This window comes from Lethenteron reissneri, chromosome 24, assembly GCF_015708825.2.
Source record: "Lethenteron reissneri isolate LAM-NWPU_2019-01 chromosome 24, ASM1570882v1, whole genome shotgun sequence".
Classification (NCBI taxonomy): Eukaryota; Metazoa; Chordata; class Hyperoartia; order Petromyzontiformes; family Petromyzontidae; genus Lethenteron; species Lethenteron reissneri.
In genome coordinates, this window is record NC_083802.1 from 20045538 (window position 1) to 20067818 (window position 22281).

The 22281-nt window shown below is 58.6% G+C and overlaps 1 protein-coding gene across 3 annotated transcripts in view; it reads left to right on the plus strand.

The window, feature by feature from the left end:
- Positions 1–5938, plus strand: part of LOC133346781 (ephrin-A3-like) — a 37712-nt gene extending 31774 nt beyond the window's left edge. Inside the window, exons 2-5 of one of the 3 annotated variants that reach the window (XM_061558641.1) lie at positions 172–485; positions 1585–1650; positions 2935–2997; positions 3744–5938. In XM_061558641.1, coding sequence (XP_061414625.1) covers positions 172–485; positions 1585–1650; positions 2935–2997; positions 3744–3874 — 574 coding nt within the window. In that variant the 3' untranslated portion in view covers positions 3875–5938. The remainder of the gene's footprint in view (positions 1–171; positions 486–1584; positions 1651–2934; positions 2998–3743) is intronic. The other 2 variants (XM_061558642.1, XM_061558643.1) reach the window with 2 other exon arrangements.
- Positions 5939–22281: the final 16343 nt, after the last annotated feature.

A 22281-nucleotide genomic window follows, 5' to 3' on the forward strand; every position in this document is an offset into this window, starting at 1 on the left:
GCTGACGTTAACCGTGCACGAAAATCGAACTCTGGTCATCACGTTCGCGGCTCGGTGCGCCAACCGCCGCGGCGCCACCGCTCCACGCCGGGTGGCGGTACCACGCGTCCGTACGCACGTACGCTCACAACCTGCCCCCCCCCCCCATCCCCACCCACCCGCGCCCGCCAGGCTCTACCGGAGCGACTACACCCTGGAGGTGAAGATCGGCGACTACGTGGAGTTCTACTGCCCGCACTACCTGGTGGGCCGCGGGGGAGCCGCCTCCCTCCCGGCGGGGGGCGAGTGGGAGAGCCACCTGATCCACCTGGTGCCGGCGGGCGGCTACAGGGCGTGCGACACCTCGCGCCCGGGCTTCAAGCGCTTCAACTGCGACCGCCCGCGCACGCCGCACGACCCCCTCAAGTACGTGGAGAAGATCCAGCTCTACACGCCCTTCTCGCTCGGAGCCGAGTTCCTGCCCGGCAGGGATTACTACTACATCTGTGAGTCCGCACTCGGGGCGACGGGGGGGGGAGACGGGGGGCACGGGGGCCTCACGGTTATAAGGGGATATGGGGGGGTGACGTGGGCATATGGAGGGAAACGGAGACATGGGGAGACGGGAGGATGTTGGGGGGCACGGGGCACACGGGCAAACGGAGACGTTTGGATACACACGGGGATACGAGGGGACGTGTATGACAACACACTGATGCACGTCTCCTTCCTGCGTATAAACGCACGACAATGACCGCTATCGAATAGTGGTCTTCCCCGGCATTGCACCGCATAGTGGCACCACACCGCGTCACCGCACCACACCGGCATTGTGTGCTGCCCGGCCTCTCCGGGGTCGCATGACCCACGCTCCTCAATCTCGGCCTCATGAGCCGACGGCCAATAGCGTCACACGTTCGCCAAGCCCGGGCCACCACGGCCCATCCCGACGCCATCCTCCGCCATACGCCGCGTGGAGTTGCCGGTGCTGAAGCTCATTAAGGGCCTCCCGCCTCCGTGCACAGCGCCGGAGCGCGGCTAACAAGGAGGCCTCCTCGCTAACGAGCAGCGGGGACCACCACCTCCCAGGTTTGATTACTTAGAGGCCTTTCACGCGTCTCGGCGCGCCCGCCCTAATTGGCCAAGTCCTGACACAGAGGCTTTCTCGGAATTTTTTTTTTCATTTGGCGGCGCTAAGCGGCATCCCGCGCTCTTCCCCGGCGGGCGGTGGATGATTAGCCCTGGAGGCGTCGGACGGTGGGGAGGGGGGGGGGGCGCGTGGGGGGGGTGATGGGGGGGCACGGCCTCCCCGCTCCACGGCTCAGAAGATCTGAGCGCACGTCGGAGCGAGTTACGCACGCCGGACGCGGCGGTTTTGTCGGCTAAACGCGCCGCGCGTCCCCGCGAGGGATCCCCTTTGTCTGCCGAGCGCTCATTATGTGCGGCGAGTGAGCGAGCGCGCCGGGGGTGCGGAGATCACAGCTCGCGCCCGCATCCCACCGTTCCCCCACCCCTCCCCGCGCTCCTCGCCAGACCTCGCGTTTGCCCCGTCGGTCGAGACGCGAAGCCTCTTAACGCGTCCCCGCGTGCGCGTTGTGTTCACAGCCGTTCTTGGAAACGGAAACTCCAAGAAGTGTTTGAGGCTGAAGGTGTCCGTCTGCTGCGCTAACGGTGAGGCCCCCACCTTCTCCACCTTCCCCGTGGCCCCGCGGCGGGGATTAACCCCGTGATTGCGCGCAGGTGGGGGACCCGCTGCGGCGCTAACGCCATCTCGGTTCGAAAGGAACCATCGGCCGAGAGCCCCCTGCGGGCACACGCTCTCTCCCCCTCTGTGCGACACCTCGCTCGCTTACTCGGTGTCACTCAAGTGCCACTGTGCGGCCAGTGAGGTGTCACTCAGCCAGGCGTCGCTCCGGCGCCAATATTCCGCACGCGAAAGGGCGCAGCGCTCGCCGTAGATTTGACACTCACGATCGTCGCTCGCCAAGGGTGCGTCGCTCACCAAGGGTGCGTCGCTCACCAAGGGTGCGTCGCTCACCAAGGGTGCATCGCTCGGGGTCACTGGCGAGAGGCACGAGAGAGCCCTGCAGAACGGCGCTGCTGCTGCTGACCCCCCGTGCAGGAGGCACTAGGCCGCATGCACCTGTGGTCTAGCAGTAGATGGAGAATGGTGGTTACTGATGTGTGCTTGTTTGCACGTGTGTAAAGTGCGTGCGCATGTTACAGTAGGAACAGCACGCGCACGCGCACTGCTCACAAACATCAGAAAGGCGTGACTCCCATCATGCCTTGCATGCAATGTCATGTGACCACCGCATTGCACTTACAATTCTGCCAGCCAATGGGTGCCCTGCTGCTGTTTGCGGGCAGCAAGGCACCTTGCGTGTGTCCAACCTGCACGAATCTCGCCGCTCTGATGATCTCGTCACTCACGGAGTGTTGCGTATGAACTGTGTGTGATTGTGCGTGAGCGTTTGCCTGTATGTACGTGCGCACATGCAAGTATGTGTGTGCATAAATGGGTATGTGTGGGTGTGAGTGCGTGCAGTGCGGGAAGCGGCGGTGCAGTAGTTTTCGCACCGCGCTACAAACCCGGAAACCCGAGTTCGATTCCAGCTCGCAACCAATAACAGTGGTGAATATGTTAATCGGCCCTGGGCCGCCTCTAGGTAGACTCGGCCTGAACACATGAGTTGTGGTGTGTGTAAACATCAGCACGGCCAGGCGTGTTGGTTTACCACCCACACCCTCGTGCGGCGATGCCGGCCTGCATAGATGCCGCTTGTTAATAAGCACTTTGCCTAAGAGTATGTTAAAGGCTACACGGGGGACCTTTGCGTGCGTGTCTGCGTGTGGGTGTTGTGGCCGGGTTCTCTCTTTATTAGTGCAGTCGGGGAGTGCATTGCTCTTCTGCATTGACGTTCACTCCATTGTGTCTGTGTGTTTCCGCTCTAGACACGAGCAGATTCGTGCCTGATTTGTTTAATCGTGATTCTGTCACTGAAGGTAATCAAACAGGTCAGTGTGTGTGCGTGTGCGAGCGTGTGCGTGTGAGCCAGTGTGCGTGCGAGCGCACGTCATCTTTGATTTGTGCTTTTCACAACACGCTACAACAGCATGCCTCCCATTTGTGCGCGTCCATGTGCTTGTACGCGTCTGTGTGCGTGCGTGTGGGCGCGGGTGCGTGTACGTCCCTGCCTCTGTGTGCATGCGGGAAGCCGGGCGCTTGGCGCTGCATTTGTATCCGAGGTGGTGGTGGTGCTGCTGCTGCTAACGATGTGTGGCGAGGTGAGCATTGACGTCACTAACGACGTCACTAACGATGTGTGGTGAGGTGAGCGTTGACGTCACTAACGATGTGTGGCGAGGTGAGCGTTGACGTCACTAACGATGTGTGGCGAGGTGAGCGTTGACGTCACTAACGACGTCACTAACGATGTGTGGCGAGGTGAGCGTTGACGTCACTAACGATGTGTGGCGAGGTGAGCGTTGACGTCACTAACGATGTGTGGCGAGGTGAGCGTTGACGTCACTAACGATGTGTGGCGAGGTGAGCGCGCGAGGCGTCTTGCTTCACTAATGCTGCCGGGCGACGACGCGAGCGCTGGGTCGGGGCTCGCACCGCCGAGCGACGCCGCGCCCGACGGCCGTGCGTCTAACGTGCGTCTACCGTGCCGACGAGGTGCTCGTTTAACGGGGTCCACGACGAGGCGCGTGTCTAACGAGGCGCGTGTCTCCGTGTCTCCGCGTCTCTGCGTCCTCAGCGGAGGGAGGCAAGGAGTCCCGGCAGGCGACGGCGCAGGCTTCGCGCAGCGTGAGCGGAGGGGGGCCCCGACTGCTCTGCCTCTCGCAGCTGCTGGTGACCACGGCCGCCCTGCTCTTCCTGACCGTCTGAGCGAGCCCCGACCCCCTCCCCACCCCCCCCTCGCGCCCTCCGGGGGCCACGGGGAGTGACCCCCGACGGGCAGCGGCGGCGCCCTGACGACCCCCGCCGTGGGGCGAGGGCGTCGACGATGGCTCCCTCGAGCCCGGCGCTCCGGCAGCACCGCCGCTCGCCCCCACGGAGCCCGGTGTCGTCCCTCCCCTCGACGGAATGTCAAGACAATTTTTTTTATTAACATCGTCTCCATCGTTATCGTTGTTGTCGCGATTACATCTTAATGCTGACGCAAGCGATCAAGGGCTGTCGCGCGAGGACGCTTTGAAGGCCGCTCTTTTCTCCCCGCGCTTCAAAGGGAACCTCAGAAGTTTCACGGCGAAAGCTGCGATGGCGAGCGGCGACTTTAAATCACCAGCGTTTGCGAGCGCCCGTTTCCCCCGTGGGACCCGGGCTTGCCGTGGGCGGCGGAGCCCTTGATCTGCCGACCACCGTCCGCCGTTTCACCGCTCCCCCGGGCGGAGGGCTGACCCGGCAGCCCGACCGCTGCTCCGGCGGGCGCAGACGGCAAGGGAGGTGGGGGAGGGGAGCAGAGGATATTGGCCATAGAGAAGAGGAGGAAGGGGAGGAGTGATGGGGATGTCATTCTGAGCGAAGATGCAGAACAATCGTCCACAGTTTACTGAACGATACTTTTTGGAAAATGAGCCATTTATACGTTGCCTCAATCCCAAAGGCCATCACGAAAAAGAAAATGAGATAGATAGATATATATTCACAACAAGATTATACAAATTTTGCTCGCAAAGATTTTTACACCAAATATTTTAACCCCGTTACCGCAGAGGCGTTTGTATTGTAGCGGTGCCGCACGGAGCGGCGTCGAGCCCAGCGGCACCGTACGGTGCCAGCGCCACGGCCGGCGCACCGCACGGTGCCAGCACTACCGCCATTCTCCGCGTCGCGAGCGGCGGCGCTCGCCACGGTGCCAGCGGCTCCACGGACTCTACGGACTCCACGCAGACTCGGCACGCAGACGCTGCACGGACTCCACGCAGACTCGGCGTGGTGCCGTCGGCGCGGCACCACCGCTCGCCGCAGCCCGAGGGGGACCCCGCAAACTGAGAGGCCGAGTTGGGGGAGTGGAGCGACTCCGGGACGAGCTCGGCTCCGTCTCCACACGGACGCTCCACCTCGTCGGAGTCGCCGCTCCTGTGGGAGCGGGGGGTGGCGGGGGTGCCTGGTGACGACACTGAGAGGATTCTGCACTGTCACACGCCTTGAAATCCGCAGGACGTTGCCTGTAGAACATGGACGCTCGCCGCCGGTTTCTCCAAGAAGGACGGGGCCTGTTTGGCCACGGACTATGTTGTGGGTGGGAAACGGGGGGGCCTGGTTGATGGGGAGGGGTCCTGGGGTGGGGGGGGCCTGCCTCCTGGGGTCACGTGACTGAGGGAGCATAATGGCCGACAATCGCGTGCGGGTATTTGCGGACTGCGTGTGCATCGGGGGTCTGGGTGGCTGGCTCGCACGAAGCACACCGATTTGTAAGCAGCGCACCACGTCCAGAGCACACCCACAGTTCACACGGGGCCACTGGCAATGACTGCAGGGGGCGGTGCTGCCACAATGGTGCCATGGCTCGCAGCAGCAGCAGCAGGGCCACTGGGCTTGCAACCCAGAGGCATGAAATTTTACTTGATCTCTCACCACGGCGGTTGAAACCCCTCCGCGTGCAGTGGCGGCAGCGATGAACTGCGGTGCTGCAGCGAGGGCGCCGAGGGCACGCCATGGCATGCACAGCCCAGCGCACACTCGGCCACAGAGCACACAAGACGCACGGACCGCGCACACCCCGCACACCACATCACACCGGGTCGCGTACGACGCGTTATGCACAACCCGCAGCGCGCATATCTGTGCGTGCGTTTCCGTGTATGTACGTGTACGTGTGTAAGTGTCTACGTGTCTACATGTCTACGTGCGTGTGTACGTTCACTCCCTTTTGTAAAGCCCCCCCCCCCACCACCGTGCAGAACCCAATCGTGTTTCTTAAAAATAAACTCCAAATGCTGACCACTAGTACCGTGCCAAGCAGGGTCGTGAGGCGCGTGGGCCTCGGGGTGTACCCGTGTGTCCGAGTGGGCAAATGTCTGTATGTCGAAGTCTGTGTGTGTATGTCGAGGTTTGGGTGGGTGTGTGTGTGTTGCCTATGTGGGTCTGTCAGTCTGCTACAGCAGAGGTGTAGAGAATTCCCATAAGACCTACGGTCTGTGCTTTATTTACCAGGTCAAGGCCTATGATACCATGGATAGGCCAGGGCTCTGGGTTATTCTTTGTGCTTTCGCGGTCCCTGACCCTCTGCTCACAATCATTTAAGGGCCTTCGTGGTCATGGCCAAGCTCGGGTAAACCTGTGTGGGCGGGAGCCAGAGCCATTCCCTGTTCACCTTGGGGTACACAGGGATGTCCCCTGGCCCCCACACGATTTAACATTCTTTGACCACGTAGTACGAGACGTTGTCCATGGCTGTACCGGAGGAATTTCCACCTGGCACATATACAATGGGTGGCTGATCGATGCGGTCAAGGGATAGCTTTCTCTTGGTCAGCAATGTATGCATGCTGATGATCTGGTAATTACTGTTCACTCCTGAGAAGAGGTTGGAGCCGTTACTGCTAAACCTTAAGGATGCTGCTATGAAATGGGGCCTTACCATCAGCCCCACAAAAACAAAGGACTTTCCTGGGCGTTTTATGTTCCCCAAACACTCCACCCCCTCAACTTCCCATGAGTGATGGGCCGTTTGTGAAGAGAGTGGAGACGTTTCCGTACCTGGGCAGTGTTTATGACCATTCGCTGTGTAACGCTGTGTGAGAGCTAATCTGGCCTATCGCTCCATACGAAGCTCAGGGTCTTTTCGTCCGCTGTTGGGTCCTCCCTTCTCTATGCTTGCGAAACGTAGAGCTCTTTAAAATAACATCTGCACCGGAATTAAACATTCAGACTAGCCTGCCTACGATCCATCTTGGGTTTTGCCAGACTGGACCGTTTGAGTAGCTCACAGATCGTTGAGGAATCTGGACACAGTCACACAATTGAGCTGCGTTGGCTGGGTCATGTAGCCCGCAAGCCCAGTCCACCGCATGCCCAGCCCACCGCATGCCCAGCCAGCTTCTGCTTGGCCAGATAGAGGAGGCTAAATTGGCGCGGCACGGGCTAGGGAAGAGATGGACTGATGTGGTACAGAATTATTTATGGCCGAGTGGATTTTCTGTTGACTGGTGAGTGGTTTCAAGATCGGCCTCTGTGGAGGAGGTTCACGAAGGACGCTACTGAGCAATTGGAGGCAGTCGGCCTCCAGCAACAGCGGTGCGCAGAGGAATGACGCTCGCAACAACGAGCGGAGCGCCGGGCAGCTGGACGCAGAGATTGAGTACAGCGAGGAGCCCAGGTGGTGAATCTGCCAGTCATCTCGGCCAGTCATGGCACCTGCCTCTCTCCCGTGACCTGCCAGCGAGCCTTCAACACTTCACGTGCACTCAGCCTGACACAAGTGCCGTGGCAATGTCACCACGAAATCTGTGAATGTAGAGGTCTATTTGCGTGTATGTCTTTGTTGTGTATGTCTGTGCATGTCTGTGTATATATGAAAACGCCTTAAAGAAAGTGCCTGGTGCGGTGTGTAAATATCAGCACTGGGGTGAGACGCAAGAGGCCGCGTGTCCTGGTTGGCCTTCGTCGGTGCTCGCTCGCAGCACTTGCCTTGCTCCAACAGTCTCTTCAAGGCTATAGGGGGGATCTTTGTCTTTGTGTCAGTATTCTGGCACAGACCCCACCCCACTTACCCCCCCCCCTTCCACCGCCCCCCACACTCGCAGACGCCACAAGATGATGAAGAAGGGGAACTCTCATCCATCGCGTCTGCTGCTTAAATAAACTATCAGCGCCGCGTTATCCGGCCTCGCAGCGCGCACCGCGAGCATCCATTACCTGCGGCAGCTGGGGAGGGGGGGGGGGCACAGGTGAGCGGGGGCACGCACCCCATTCATCACGCACGTGCCCCCCCCTCCCCGTTATTTATTGTTTAATTATCAGTTGGAGGGGGAGAAAGCGAGAGCGATTCCTCCCGCGTGATTCACGAATAAAAGTGCCGGGCAGCGCGCTGCACATGTCCGTGTTGTTATGTTTGTAATTAATGTGGGAGTGGGGGGGGGGGGGGCTGTGGGGGTAATGGGTGGGTGGGGGGGAGAGCGTGGGGGGCGCCGACTCGTTGGGTTCGCGAGAACGTTGGGAACGCAGGCTCGCGAGCATCACGAGGGGGGTGGCTGGGATCAGCGGGGCTGTTCGAGCCTCCGAGTCGTTATGATCGGGGGGGGGGGGCAGCCTCTCGAGACAGGGGGGCTACTCCGCACCCGCTCTGCCCTGCCCCCACTCTCGCCCCCCACTAATTATCCGGGTTAATTGCTCGCGTTAATGGCGCGGCGGAGCCAAGCGCTGACAAAGACCCTTGCGCTCACATGAGTGGAGCGCCATGTCTGGGCTGGGAGGCTGGGGGCTGGGGGGGTGGGGGCTGGGGGGCGGGGGGCTGGGGGGGTGGGGGCTGGGGGGCGGGGGGCTGGGGGGGTGGGGGCTGGGGGGCGGGGGGCTGGGCGGGAGGCGCCGGGGATTTTCTTTCAATCCACCCAGAAACACCGGACGGAGTCTCAAGACTTTTTCCCCGGAGGGTCCTGCTCCACTGGGATGGTTGGACAATGTGCGTGTGAACCCCGAGACAACCCCTGCCGCACCCGCACGAGGGGGTCGTGTCCGCACAGCCTCGCTCACCGACCCACTTGCTGTACTGCTGCCGTCTCCTGCACGTGACACGTCGCAGACACACGTGTTTGGGAGTCTCGCACATCTCTGTGTGATCCGACAACCCTCGCCTCCACAACGCCACGAGCTGAGTTGAGATGGAGACGAGGGGGGGGGGGGATGGGGCGGGGGGAGGAAGACGGAGGCGGGGGGGGGGCAATGCAGAGTGCGTGATGGAGAGGGGCGAGGGAGGATGTAGATGGGGAAAGAGATAAAAGGAGGTGGGGGGAGGGAGGGAGGCGGGGGAGTGGTCGCTAATGCATGGCGTGGCCGCCTTTGTCTTCCGTCCCGCAGAGCGCGGGGCCCGGGGGAGCCGAACCCCCACGGCTCCCTCCGCGGGATGTCGACGTGAGGATGGCGAGCACGCTCAGGAACACGGAGGAGGAGGAAAGGGATGAGAATACAGACGTAGTGTGGTGGTGGTGTGTGATGGTGGTGTGTGATGGTGTGTGATGGTGGTGTGTGATGGTGTGTAGTGGTGTGTGGTGGTGTGTGATGGTGGTGTGTAATGGTGGTGGTGGTGGTGTGTGTGTGGTGGTGGTGTGTGGTGGTGTGTGTGGTGGTGTGTGGTGGTGGTGGTGTGTAGTGGTGGTGGTGTGTAGTGGTGGTGTGTGGTGGTGGTGTGTGGTGGTGGTGTGTGATGGTGTGTGAGTGGTGTGTGGTGGTGTGTGATGGTGTGTGGTGGTGTGTGGTGGTGTGTGATGGTGGTGTGTGATGGTGTGTGAGTGGTGTATGGTGGTGTGTGATGGTGGTGTGTGATGGTGTGTGAGTGGTGTGTGGTGGTGTGTGATGGTGGTTTGTGATGGTGTGTAGTGGTGTGTGGTGATGTGTGATGGTGTGTGATGGTGTGTGATGGTGGTGTGTGGTGGTGTGTGATGGTGTGTGATGGTGTGTGAGTGGTGTGTGGTGGTGTGTGATGGTGTGTGATGGTGTGTGGTGGTGTGTGGTGGTGTGTGATGGTGGTGTGTGATGGTGTGTGAGTGGTGTATGGTGGTGTGTGATGGTGGTGTGTGATGGTGTGTGAGTGGTGTGTGGTGGTGTGTGATGGTGGTTTGTGATGGTGTGTAGTGGTGTGTGGTGGTGTGTGATGGTGTGTGATGGTGTGTGATGGTGGTGTGTGGTGGTGTGTGATGGTGTGTGAAGGTGGTGTGTGGTGGTGTGTGATGGTGTGTGAAGGTGTGTGATGCTGTGTGAGTGGTGTGTGATGGTGGTGTGTGATGGGGTGTGATGGTGTGTGATGGTGTGTGAAGGTGTGTGATGGTGTGTGATGGTGTGTGAGTGGTGTGTGATGTGTGATGGTGGTGTGTTGTGGTGTGTGATGGAGGTGTGTGATGGTGGTGTGTGATGGTGTGGTGGTGTGATGGTGGGGTGTGTGGTGTGTGTGTGTGGTGTGTGATGGTGTGTGGTGGTGTGTGAGTGGTGTGTGAGTGGTGTGTGAAGGTGTGTGGTGGTGTGTGGTGGTGTGTGGTGGTGTGTGATGGGGTGATGGTGGTGTGTGATGGTGTGATGGTGTGATGGTGTGATGGTGTGTGATGGTGGTGTGTGTGGTGTGTGATGGTGTATGATGGTGTGATGGTGTTGTGTGTGGTGTGTGATGGTGGTTGGTGGTGGTGTGTGATGGTGTGTGTGTGGTGTGTGATGGTGTGTGGTGGTGTGTGAGTGGTGTGTGAGTGGTGTGTGATGGTGGTGTGTGATGGTGTGTGAAGGTGTGTGGTGGTGTGGGATGGTGGTGTGTGATGGTGCGTGATGGTGGTGTGTGGTGGTGTGTGTGGTGTGTGATGGTGTGTGATGGTGGTGTGTGATGGTGTGATGGTGTGTGATGGTGGTGTGTGTGGTGTGTGTGGTGTGTGATGGTGTGTGATGGTGTGTGATGGTGTGATGGTGGTGTGTGATGGGGTGATGATGTGTGATGGTGTGTGATGGTGGTGTGTGATGGTGTGTGAAAGTGGTTGGTTGTGGTGTGTGATGGTGTGTGAAGGTGTGTGATGGTGTGTGATGGGGTGATGGTGGTGTGTGATGGTGTGATGGTGTGTGATGGTGGTGTGTGTGGTGTGTGATGGTGTGTGATGGTGTGTGATGGTGTGTGATGGTGTGATGGTGGTGTGTGATGGGGTGATGATGTGTGATGGTGTGTGATGGTGGTGTGTGTGGTGTGTGTGGTGTGTGATGGTGTGTGATGGTGTGTGATGGTGTGATGGTGGTGTGTGATGGGGTGATGATGTGTGATGGTGTGTGATGGTGTGTGAAGGTGGTTTGTTGTGGTGTGTGATGGTGTGTGAAGGTGTGTGATGGTGTGTGATGGGGTGATGGTGGTGTGTGATGGTGTGTAATGGTGGTGTGTGGTGTGTGATGGGGTGATGGTGTGTGATGGTGTGTGATGGGGTGATGGTGGTGTGTGATGGTGTGTGATGGGGTGATGGTGGTGTGTGATGGTGTGATGGTGTGATGGTGTGTGATGGTGTGATGGTGGTGTGTGATGGTGTGTAATGGTGTGTGATGGTGGGGTGTGATGGTGTGATGGTGTGTGATGGTGTGTGATGGTGTGTGATGGTGTTGTGTAATGGTGTGTGATGGTGGGGTGTGATGGTGTGATGGTGTGTGATGGAGGCGAAGGCTGTGGGCATGAAGACGTAGACGAGATAATCTGCAGACGGGGGCTCCCCCCACCCCACCCCCTTCCCCCTCCCCCCACCCCCCTCCCCCCACCCCACCCCCTTCCCCCTCCCCCCACCCCACCCCCTTCCCCCTCCCCCCACCCCACCCCCTTCCCCCTCCCCCCACCCCACCCCCTTCCCCCTCCCCCCACGTCTCTCCGCTCCGCGTCGTTACCACCGAGTCCTCCTCTAATTAAAATCACAAAACCTCGATCTGATGCTGTTTCACGCCACCTCCCCTCCCTCACCTCTCTCATCCCCTTCACTCTGCCCCCACCCATCTCCCCGCTCTCTCTCCGCTCTCTCCCCACTCCCCACTCCTCGCCTCTCGCTCTCTCCCCACTCCTCGCCTCTCGCTCTCTCTCTGCTCTCTCTCCACTCCCCACTCCTCTCCTCTCGCTCTCTCCCCGCTCTCCACTCCCCACTCCTCGCCTCTCGCTCTCTCCCCGCTCTCTCCCCACTCCCCACTCCTCGCCTCTCGCTCTCTCGCCGTCTTTGCTTCAATTCCGTCTCGCGCAGGAGACGCTGGGCTGGGAAGGACGCGGAGGGGAACTCGCCCGTGCGTGCACTCGTGTACGCGTGTGTGTGGTGTGTGTGTGGTGTGTGTGTGTGGTGTGTGTGTGTGAGTACGTGTGTGTGGTGTGTGTGTGTGGTGTGTGTGTGTGTGGTGTGTGTGTGAGTACGTGTGTGTGGTGTGTGTGTGTGAGTACGTGTGTGGTGTGTGTGGTGTGTGTGTGTGGTGTGTGTGGTGTGGGAGTGTGTGTGGTGTGTGGAGTGTGTGTGGTGTGTGTGGTGTGTGGAGTACGTGTGTGAGTACGTGTGTGTGGTGTGTGTGTGTGAGTACGTGTGTGTGAGTGTGTGTGTGTCTTTTTGTGTGTACGTGTGGCGGAGCCAGGATATTGCATCTTTTCCCTCGGGGCTCCTCCAGAAACAACAAAAAGCCACTATGGATGGCTACGTGGAATGTTCGAACGCTCACTGCGGCAGAGAGGCTGCCACTCCTCTGTCGGGAGCTGGATCTCTGTGGCATTCAGGAGGTCCGGTGGACCAGCTCTGGCTCCTGCCACCATGAGTGGTGGACAGTCCTCTACTCAGGGCAGGAGACTGCCAAACAACGGGGAGTGTCTCTTCTTCTGAATAAAATAATGAAGGGGGCATGGGAGCGTGGCGATGAGGTGTGGAAAGCTGTAGGCCCCAGGCTACTTTGGGTTCGCCTTCCCATCAACCGGAGCCGAGGAGTGGTGGTCGTGGTTACTTATGCCCCCACCGAAGACGAACATCCGTGGAGGGATGCAGGCAAGGCCGATGAGTCGGATGCCTTCGATGACTTGTCACAGGTGCTGGCTAAAGTGGACTCTCGGGATAGAGTCATCTTGTTGGGCGACTTCAATGCCCGAGTTGGTCATGATGCTGGCACCTGGTCTGGAGTGATTGGAAGGCATGGGTCAGATCAGCTCAATAACAACGGTAGGAGGCTGCTATATTTTTGTACAGCCCATGGGCTTGTAATTACCAACACGCTGTTCCGGCATCAGCGCATCCACACAACATCATGGATGCATGCCGGGTCCAAGAAAGAACATCTGCTGAACTACATAGTGACGGACCAGCGGATGCGAGCCCATGTCCTTGACACCAGGACCTACCGTGGAGCTGATTTGCCCTCTGACCATCGACTTGTCATCTGTAAGATGCACCTGACATTCTTCCACTCCGGTGGTGGGTGTACACCCAGAACCCCATTCCAACCTAAGGTGGCCTGGTCTCAGCTACCTAATGGAAGTTGCAAGCGATAATTTAATCATCGCTTGTGGCTGGAGTTGGCATCGTCACCCACTCCTCCAGATGTCGAGGGGAAATGGGCGAGGTTTAGGACTGTGACTCATGCAGCTGCAATGGCTGCTTTGGGTACGCGGTCCAGACCTCCCCAGAGACCCTGGCTGACAGAGGAGGTGTTCAAGATGGTTGAGAAAAAGCGACAGGCCCACTCTAATCGTCTACAGCATCCCACGTCAGAGAAGGAGGCTTACTGCAGCCTTTGCTCGGAGGTTCCGAGAGCCGTGAGGCGCTGCAAGGATGGGTGATGGTCGCGGATTGCTGTGGAGATGGAGTCTGCCTCAATGGCCCGCGATCACGAATCCCTATTTAACTGCATCAAAAAAGTAGCCTGCAGCGCCACACCTATTACCATCATTAGGGGAAAGAACGGTGATCCAATCTCCGACTCCCAGGAACAGGTTTGCAGATTTGCTGAGCATTTCTGTGAGGTCCTGGGGGAGGGGAAATCCCTCAGCCTGGAAAACATCATGGGACAAAGTGGGGATGACCCTACTGAGGCTGCGGTGCCTCAAATATTGGAGGAGGAAGTCACCCCCTGTGAGTGGCTGGCTGAGGTGCCATCTATTGAGGAAGTACTGAAGGGGATCCAGAGTCTGAGACCAGGAACGGCACCGGGCGGAGATGATCCCCAAGCAAAATGCTGAGGGAGGGTGGCGTTTGTACGCAGACTGCCCTACATGACATCATAACAACAGTCTTGGCCACTGAATGGGTTCCGCAGGATTGGAAGGATTCCCTGATGGTCCCCCTCTTTAAGAAGGGGGACCGCACAGACTGCAACAACTGCAGGGGCATCTCACTCCTCAGTGTGCTGGGAAAGGTCCTGGCAAAGATTATTTAACATCACCTTGCTAGGCACGCTGAGGAGAGGCTCGCGGAGCCCCAATGCGGTTTCAGGAAAGGGCGGTCCTGCACAGATGCCATATTTTCTGTCCGTCTGCAACAGCAGAGGTGTAGGGAATTCCAACAAGACCTACATCTCTGCTTTATTGACCTGGTCAAGGCCTATGATATCATCAGTAGGCATGGGCTCTGGGTTGTTCTTCGTGCTTTTGGAGTCTCTGACTCTCTGCTCACGCTCATTAAGGACCTTCATGATGGTGAGCGGGCCCGGGTAAAACTACACGTTATTTAACATCTATTTTGACGACGTAGTTCGTGAAGCCTTCAATAGCTGTACCGGAGGAATTTCTATTTGGTACAGATATAATGGGAGGTTGATCGATGCCCGGGTGCGGTCAAGGGATGGCTCCCTATTGCTCAACCATGTTATGTATGCCGATGATCTGGTAATTGCTGCTCACTCAGAGGAGGAGTTGGAGGCGCTGCTGCTGCTGAACCTGGAGCTTGTCACTAAGATGTGTGGAATTACCATCAGCCCCACCAAAACTAAGCACCTGCCTGGGTATTTTGTACCATTGGACACTCCACCCCTCCAAATCTGTGATGGGGCAGTTGTGGAGAGAGTGGAGTTTCGCATACCTGGGCAGTGTGCTCATGACCGGCTCCGGTTTAGCAGCAGAGGTCTCACTCCGAATCAGTCGAGCGGCATTATCTTTTCATCAGTTGCGTAACGCTGTGTGGAAGCTACCTGGTCTATCACTCCGCACAAAGCTTCAGGTCTTCTCGGCCACGGTCATTCCCTCCCTTCTCTACGCTTGCGAAACGTGAACCCCCGTAATGAAACATCTTCACTGGTTAGAAACATCTAGGCTGGCCTGCGTACGATCCATCCTGGGTTTTACCAGGCTAGATTGTGTGAGGAGCTCACGAATCCTTGAAAGATGTGGACAAAGTCCCATCGGTGAGCTCCTCCGGCAGGCAAGGCTGCGTTGGCTGGGTCATGTAGCCCTTATGCCCAGCCACCGCATGCCTAAACAGCTTTTGTTCGGCCGGATCGAGGGGGCTAAACGGGCGCGGCATGGGCTAGAGAAGAAATGGAGTGATGTGGTACAGGAGGACGTGGAGCTGAGTGGACTTGCCGATGACTGGTACCAGCTGTGTCAACATCGGCCTCTGTGGAGGAGGCTCTTGAAGGATGCTACTGGGCATTTGGAGGCAGTCGCCCTCCAACAACAACGGAGGGCGGAGGAGCGACGCTCACAACAACGAGCGGAGCGCCGGGTGGCTAAAGCACAGCAAGTTGGCACAGTAGGGGGCACAGGTGGTGCATCAGCCAGTCATCTCAGTCAGTAGATCTGTGGCACCTGGGTCTGCCCCGTGACCTCCTGCTGGCGGGCGTTCGACACTTCACGTGGCCTGAAGGTGCACATGGCCTGTCACAAGCGTCGTGGTGACGTCACCACCATTTAGTGGCGAATGGCGGTTGTTGTTGTTAGCGTTCTGCGCTGTGAGCGCTAGTGAAGCGCGACAAACTCGGGCTGAACGATTTTTCTGAAAGATATTGCGATTCACTGTGTAATAGATGTAAAACGTGATGGAGAATTACCACGTGATACCATCAAAATATGAACTGCTCTATATATTCTAATGCAAGGATGAGAACTTAAAATACATGAATTGCTTCCAACATGTATTTATTAAAATGTTTTAATTTAAATAGAACAATCAAACATAAAACAATTGTTAAGTTAAATAAATAAAGTTATAATAAAACAATTCCAATAAGAAAGTAAAATGACTTTTAAAATCGCAAAAAATCTCAGCCTTTGCGATTTGCTAATCGCATTGTTTCAAATTGCTATTTCGATTTTAAATCGATTAATCGTTCAGCCCGACTACAAACTCGGCAACACGAGTTCAATTTCCGCACACGGCCACCAACACCAGTGACGTTTATCTGCATCGGTTTTGAGCCTACCCCAGTCTCAAATGAGTACCTGGTGCAATGTGTGCACATCGCCACTCGGAAGGCAAAGGGGGCCGGGCGTGGTACTGTCCACACCATCCACGCGAGTGCCGTGCCGGCCTTCATAGGTACTCGCTATAACAGCACTTGCCCCAACAGTCTGTGAAGGCTACACGGGGGATCTTTGTGTTTTATGCCCCCCCCCTCTCCACCGCGCCGTGGGGGTCATTAGCGCGACGCGGAATTGCAGATTAATTAAGAGCGCGTGAGCAGACCAAGGAAAACAGAGGCGATACGGATCCACAACAACATAGTCATCAATATTAATAACCAAAGTGCAGCGATATTAATAACCAACATCACCAGCATCGTCATCAATCTAGATCACATCACCACGAACCAGAGATCTGCTATCAACATCAGTCACCAACATCATCGACATCCCGACCTGCAGCTCAATCGTCAGCGTCATCGGCATCAGCCCCCGCCTTCTCACGAACAACACGAGCCATGCTGCACCCCACCTCGTCACGAACAACACGAGCGACATCGTCCCCACCAGCATCAGCGACTGAATCGACATCAGCACCGATCCCATCATCAAGAAACGTGACAAATTCACATGAACGTCGAGCAAAACAAGTATCGGCATCGTGACCACGCCATCAACATCATCACCATCTTGCCGACATCAACAATCAGGGGGGGGGAATGTTCCCACCGCCCTTCCCGGCTCCACTCATCCGAGTCAAGGGGATGATGCGGATTTCGAGGGCGGGCGGACGAGGGTTGGGTAAGGGGAGCAGGTTAATTGGGCCCTAGGGGTAGCTTAACGCGTAAGGGTCGGGATCTAGAAGTGGCTGCCCCCCCCCCCTCGTCCCCTCCCCGCTTTGATTCGGAGCGGCGCTCAATGACAGCCCCCCACCCCGCCCCCCACCCCACCCCGCCCCCCACCCCGCCCTCGTCTCCCACAGCCCCCCACCCCGCCCCCGTCTCCCACAGCCCCCACCCCACCCCCCACCCCGCCCCCCACCCCACCCCGCCCCCCACCCCGCCCCGCCCCCCACCCCGCCCTCGTCTCCCACAGCCCCCACCCCCCACCCCGCCCCCGTCTCCCACAGCCCCCACCCCACCCCCCACCCCGCCCCCCACCCCGCCCCCGTCTCCCACAGCCCCCACCCACCCCCCACCCCACCCCCCACCCCGCTCCCCACCCCGCCCCCGTCTCCTACAGCCCCCACCCCCCACCCCGCCCCCGTCTCCCACAGCCCCCACCCCCGCCCCTGGCATCGCCGCCGTGCGTCCTTAGAAACGGGGCGGGGTACTCGGTGACCCGCCGCAGCAGCCATGGTCTATCCACTGCTGGACGTAGGCACGTGGGTTAGATTGGAGAAGACGGGGCGAGTTAGCCGCGTGCTACTGATTGGTGGGACAAGTGAGCGCGCTTGGGAAGGGCACGGCGCTCGAGTCGTAATAATCTGAGCCCCAGTTTACGATCCAGCAGAGGCTCAGCGGGTGTCGCGGCTCGCTTACACGCGGCTCCTGCCACACCGGGGGATGTTCCGCCAATGCCTCTGCATTGGCCGTGCGTGGTTGTGGCAGTGGCAGGAATCCCGAGAGCCCGGAGACAATCCCCGAGGCGCCCGGCAACGTCGCGCTCAGAGGTTGCGCATCGCAGGGCCCACCCACCCACTCGCAACAATCCGTGGGTTTGGCCGTTGCGCAACTCTCTCAGCGACCCACCAACCCTTGTCTCCAAAGTGGATTCACTTCATCCTGGCGGACGAACACTGCCTCGCTACGGACTTGCCACGTGGGGACTGGAGGCCTGCCACGCGTGGAGAATTAGTGGCGTGTGACGCGGCGAGGTGTTGTTTTTTCACTGATTGCTATTTGCCATCTCATTTTGTTTTATTTGTTTGGCTTTTGTCATTGCAGTGACCCAGGGCACTCAAGCAAACTCCTCCACCCTGGTCTCTTGACTTCTCATCCTGCTTACACACAATACTCACGAAGCCTCATGTAACGTTTTGATATCCAGTCAGGAGATTCTGGAGATACGCCCATCACCTCCCGTCCAGCGGCACACATGGGAACATTGCTCTCTCTATATATATACAATACAGCCAAATACGGGAGACGTGGAGTGAATTTCAGAGGTGTGTAGGTGTGTGTATGTAGGTGTGTGTGGAGGTGCGCGTGTGTGTGGAGGTGTGTGTAAGTGTGTGTGTGTAGGTGTGTGTGTGGAGGTGTGTGTGTGTAGGCGTGTGTGTGTGAGTGTGTGTGTCTGGAGGTGTGTGTGTGTAGGTGTGTGTGTGTAGGTGTGTGTGTGTAGGTGTGTGTAGGTGTGTGTGAGTGTGTGTGAGTGTGTGTGTGTCTATATGTAAATATTTTGAGATTTCAGAGCCTCGCGCCCCGCGGCTCCTCGGAGCTGATTGATGGCAGCGACTGCCGCGGATTTATGAGGCCAGTGCAGTCGGTAGGATGTGAAAGTGCGCGCGTGTGCGTGAGTGCACGTCGGTGTGTCTGCGTGTGTCTGCGTGTGGCGGGGGCAAGCGCATGTTAGCGAGCACCTATGCGGGAGATCTTTGTCTGTGAGTGTGTTTACTTTGTGTGTGCACGTGTGTGTTTACTCTGTGTGTGCACGTGTGTGTTTACTTTGTGTGTGCACGTGTGTGTTTACTTTGTGTGTGCACGTGTGTGTAAACGTGTGTGTGAGCGCGGCTCCCATCATCATCGCCTGGCGCGCGCGATCCATCACGAGACGAGGCGATAACGCGCACACAACGACAAAGGTCCCCCGTGTAGCATTAGTAGGCGTTTGGGGCAAGTGCTCTTAACGAGCGCTTATGGAGGCCAACGCGGCACACGATGGGGTGGCGAGCTTCACGCTCGGACGCCTTTGTCTCCCCAGTGCTGACGTTTACACTCACGCATGGGCACGGTCACTCCCACGTTCACGTGGGCAGGGAGAAACTTTGATCCCACCCTCCCTCTCCTCTCCCCTCCCCCCTCCCTCCCCTCTCCCCTCCCCCTCCCTCCCCTCTCTCCCCGCGACCCCCGTCGTCTCGAATCTCCCGTCCTCACCAGCCTGAGCCCTACCTGGTCTCGACCAATCAGAGGCCTAGGCAGAATTCACCTGCAGGCTCTCAGCCAATGCGAGCTCGCGATTCACAACATCCTCCTGAGCCTCGTGGTTGAGCAACAGCGACGAGGGTGGGGGTGAAGGGGGGGGGGGGTTCACGCGCGGGGTGGTGGGGGTGAAGGGGGGGGGTTCACGCGCGGGGTGGTGGGGGTGTATGGGGGGGGGGGGGTTCACGCGCGGGGTGGTGGGGGTGAAGGGGGGGTTCACGCGCGGGGTGGTGGGGGTGGGGGTGAAGGGGGGTTCACGCGCGGGGTGGTGGGGGTGATGGGGGGGGGTTCACGCGCGGGGTGGTGGGGGTGATGGGGGGGGTTCACGCGCGGAGTGGTTGGGGTGGAGCGGGTTGACGCGCAGGTGAATCGAGGCAGCAGCAGTAGCAGCAGCAGGGAGCCTCCCCGTCTTACCCCATCCAGCACTTCCTCCTTCCACCTCGTTCTCACCCCCAAACCCTCATCTCCCCACTCCCTCCCAGGAGCAGGTGGAATGCGTCATCACTGGAGCCACGCCCCTCCTCGTCACTCCTGCGTGGTGGGGGCGCGTCACGGTGGGACCAGAGGCGCTTCCCCCACCCTCTCGCTACCCCGCCCCCTCCCCCACCCCCTCCCCCACCCCCTCCCCCACCCCCTCCCCCACCCCCTCCCCCACCCCCCCTCCACTCCGTCACCCCCCACCCAGGCCTCGCGTTATTCTCGGAGCCGAGGTGTGCAGAGGGAGGGGGGTTGTTGCAATCAACACGACGGGTGGTGCATTGCGTGTGACAGTGTTCATTGGACAACTTGCACTCGCATTCACTTGTGTACACAGGTGGTGTAATGTGCGGCGCGTGCAGGTGCGCGACAAACCCGGCCAACCGAGTTGGATTCTCGTTCCCGATGATTTGAAATGGTCCTGGGCAGGTCGACTCTGACTCAAGCGATTAGCCGGTGCGACGTGTCAAACTCGCCACGAGGGAGACACATGCGGTCGGGCGCGGCGATGCCTCTTCTCGGCTGTCCCGTGCCGACCTTCACAGGTGCGCGCTCAAAGCAGCTCTCACGGACTGCTCAAGGCTACACGGGGGGGGCATCCTTGTTACAGTTGTGGGCTCTCTGATTTAAAGCCTATGAACGAATGGCGAATGTCTGTATACGTGCACAGACGTGTGTGTGTGTGTGTACACGTGTACGGATGTGTATGTACACACGTGGCCTCAAAGTGCACCTAGCCTGGCACAAGCGTCGTGGTCACGTCACTGCCACATCGTGGCGAATGGCGGCTGTTGCTGTTGTTGTTGCACACGTGGGTAACACGTGTACAGGGGCGTGTGTACACATGGAGGTGTGTACACAGACTCTGTCTCCTCGACAGACCTGCTCTCCACCTGAGGACGGCTGCTTGCGTTGTGGCCGAAACGTCGTGAGAATTATTTTATTATGTTTTATTTGTATTATTTTATTATTTCCATTCTACGTGACTTTACCGAAAGAACCAAGAAGATGAATCCCTGCAGTCACGAAAGCTTTAAATCGAAATTCTAATCCCTTGTTCATCACGACGTCCTTTTTACTTTGATGTCTCAACAGCGTGACGGAGACCACGTGACGTGAGGGTTCTGCCTTTGTCGTGAGGGCTGTGAGTTGACGCTGAGGAGGGAGGAGGAGGCGCCTCAGCCCATGTGGAGTGACGTCAGCCGCTAATTATTCATGGGGGAGGGTGCTCCATGCGGAGTGACGTCACCTGATCATGATTATTAATGGTGGGGGGCTGGTCGACAGAGTGACGTCACGAGCGTTGCACACAGACATTCTTGGCTCATTATAGGTCATAATAATGGGGGGTCCATTTAGAGGACGTTACCTCGTCATGATTATTAATGAGGGGGGCTGTTCGATGTGGAGTGACGTCGCGAGCGTTAAGGACAGACTTCCCTGGGTGATTATAGGTATTTGATGTGACTAGGAGATCAACTAAACCCACACAACACTGCCTCCGTTTGCAAGGGCTACTTGGGTAACATAAACTCAAAATGTATCTCTGTGAGAGTGAGAGATCACGTCCTGTCTGTGTGTGGGATGATGCATGTGTCTGTCTGTCTGACAGTGGGGGGGGGGGGCTCCCCCCCCCCACGTCCCACACTGGCACGTCCGCTCCGCCTTCTCGATCCCAGCTCCTTCCCAGTTCCCCCGCGCGGTCCACACCCCTCCCCCAAAGGCCATCACTGACGGGAGGCATTATCAGCTTTCCATTTGCATGACAATAGCCGCGCTTAAATCAGCGGCGCGGTCACGTGCGGACGCGTTCCGACTGCGCGATTCCAAAAAGGAAAAACACGTGTCGGGTTTAGGGGGGCGGGGGGAGAGGAGGGGGGTCTGTAAATGGGATGGGGGGGGGGGTGTTGGGGAGCTGTAGGGATAGAGAGAGTGGGGGGCGGACCCGGCCCCTCCCATCTTCCTCGAGTATTTAATTGAAACGAGTCGCACCGTTGGCCGTCGTCTAATTTAAGTGGCGCGGCCCGCCAAGACGGAGGAGTCGGGAGCCGCTCTCTGATTTCGCCAATTTAAGGGCTGCGGAGGCGCGGGTACGCGTCCTGAGAGCTAATGGAGTGCCCCCCCTCCCCGCCACCAACCCCACGATCCTTTACCCCCGCCCCCCACAACTGCCCCCCCCTCTGCCCCCCACCGCGGGACCCCCCCCCCCCCCACCCCGAGCCCGGGGCGCGTGCGGTAATTGGATTCCGGGCGCCGCGGGGTAATGAGTCGGGGTTCAGCGAAATTCAGACGCGGAACCCGCAGCCCCCACCCCCTCACCCCCCGCTGCAGCCCGAGTCGTGGGCACGGCCCCCCCCACCCGCCCCTCCCCAACACTGTTACAGCAAAGTACAGCACACACTGGGCCCCCACCGCGAAAACATCACAGCAGAATCCACTTGTCGCGTGCCCACGCGCGTGAACCCGCGTGTACATCGGTGTTCACACACACACGACGTGGTGGGTGGCCAGAACCACGCCCGGCCGCCTTTGTCTCCCTCGTGGCGATGTTTTACGCATCGCCCCAGGTACTCATTTGAGGCTGAGTCGACCTAGGGAAGGGGCAGGACCCACACACTCAAGACACACATGCACAGCAGACACACGCATGCATGCAC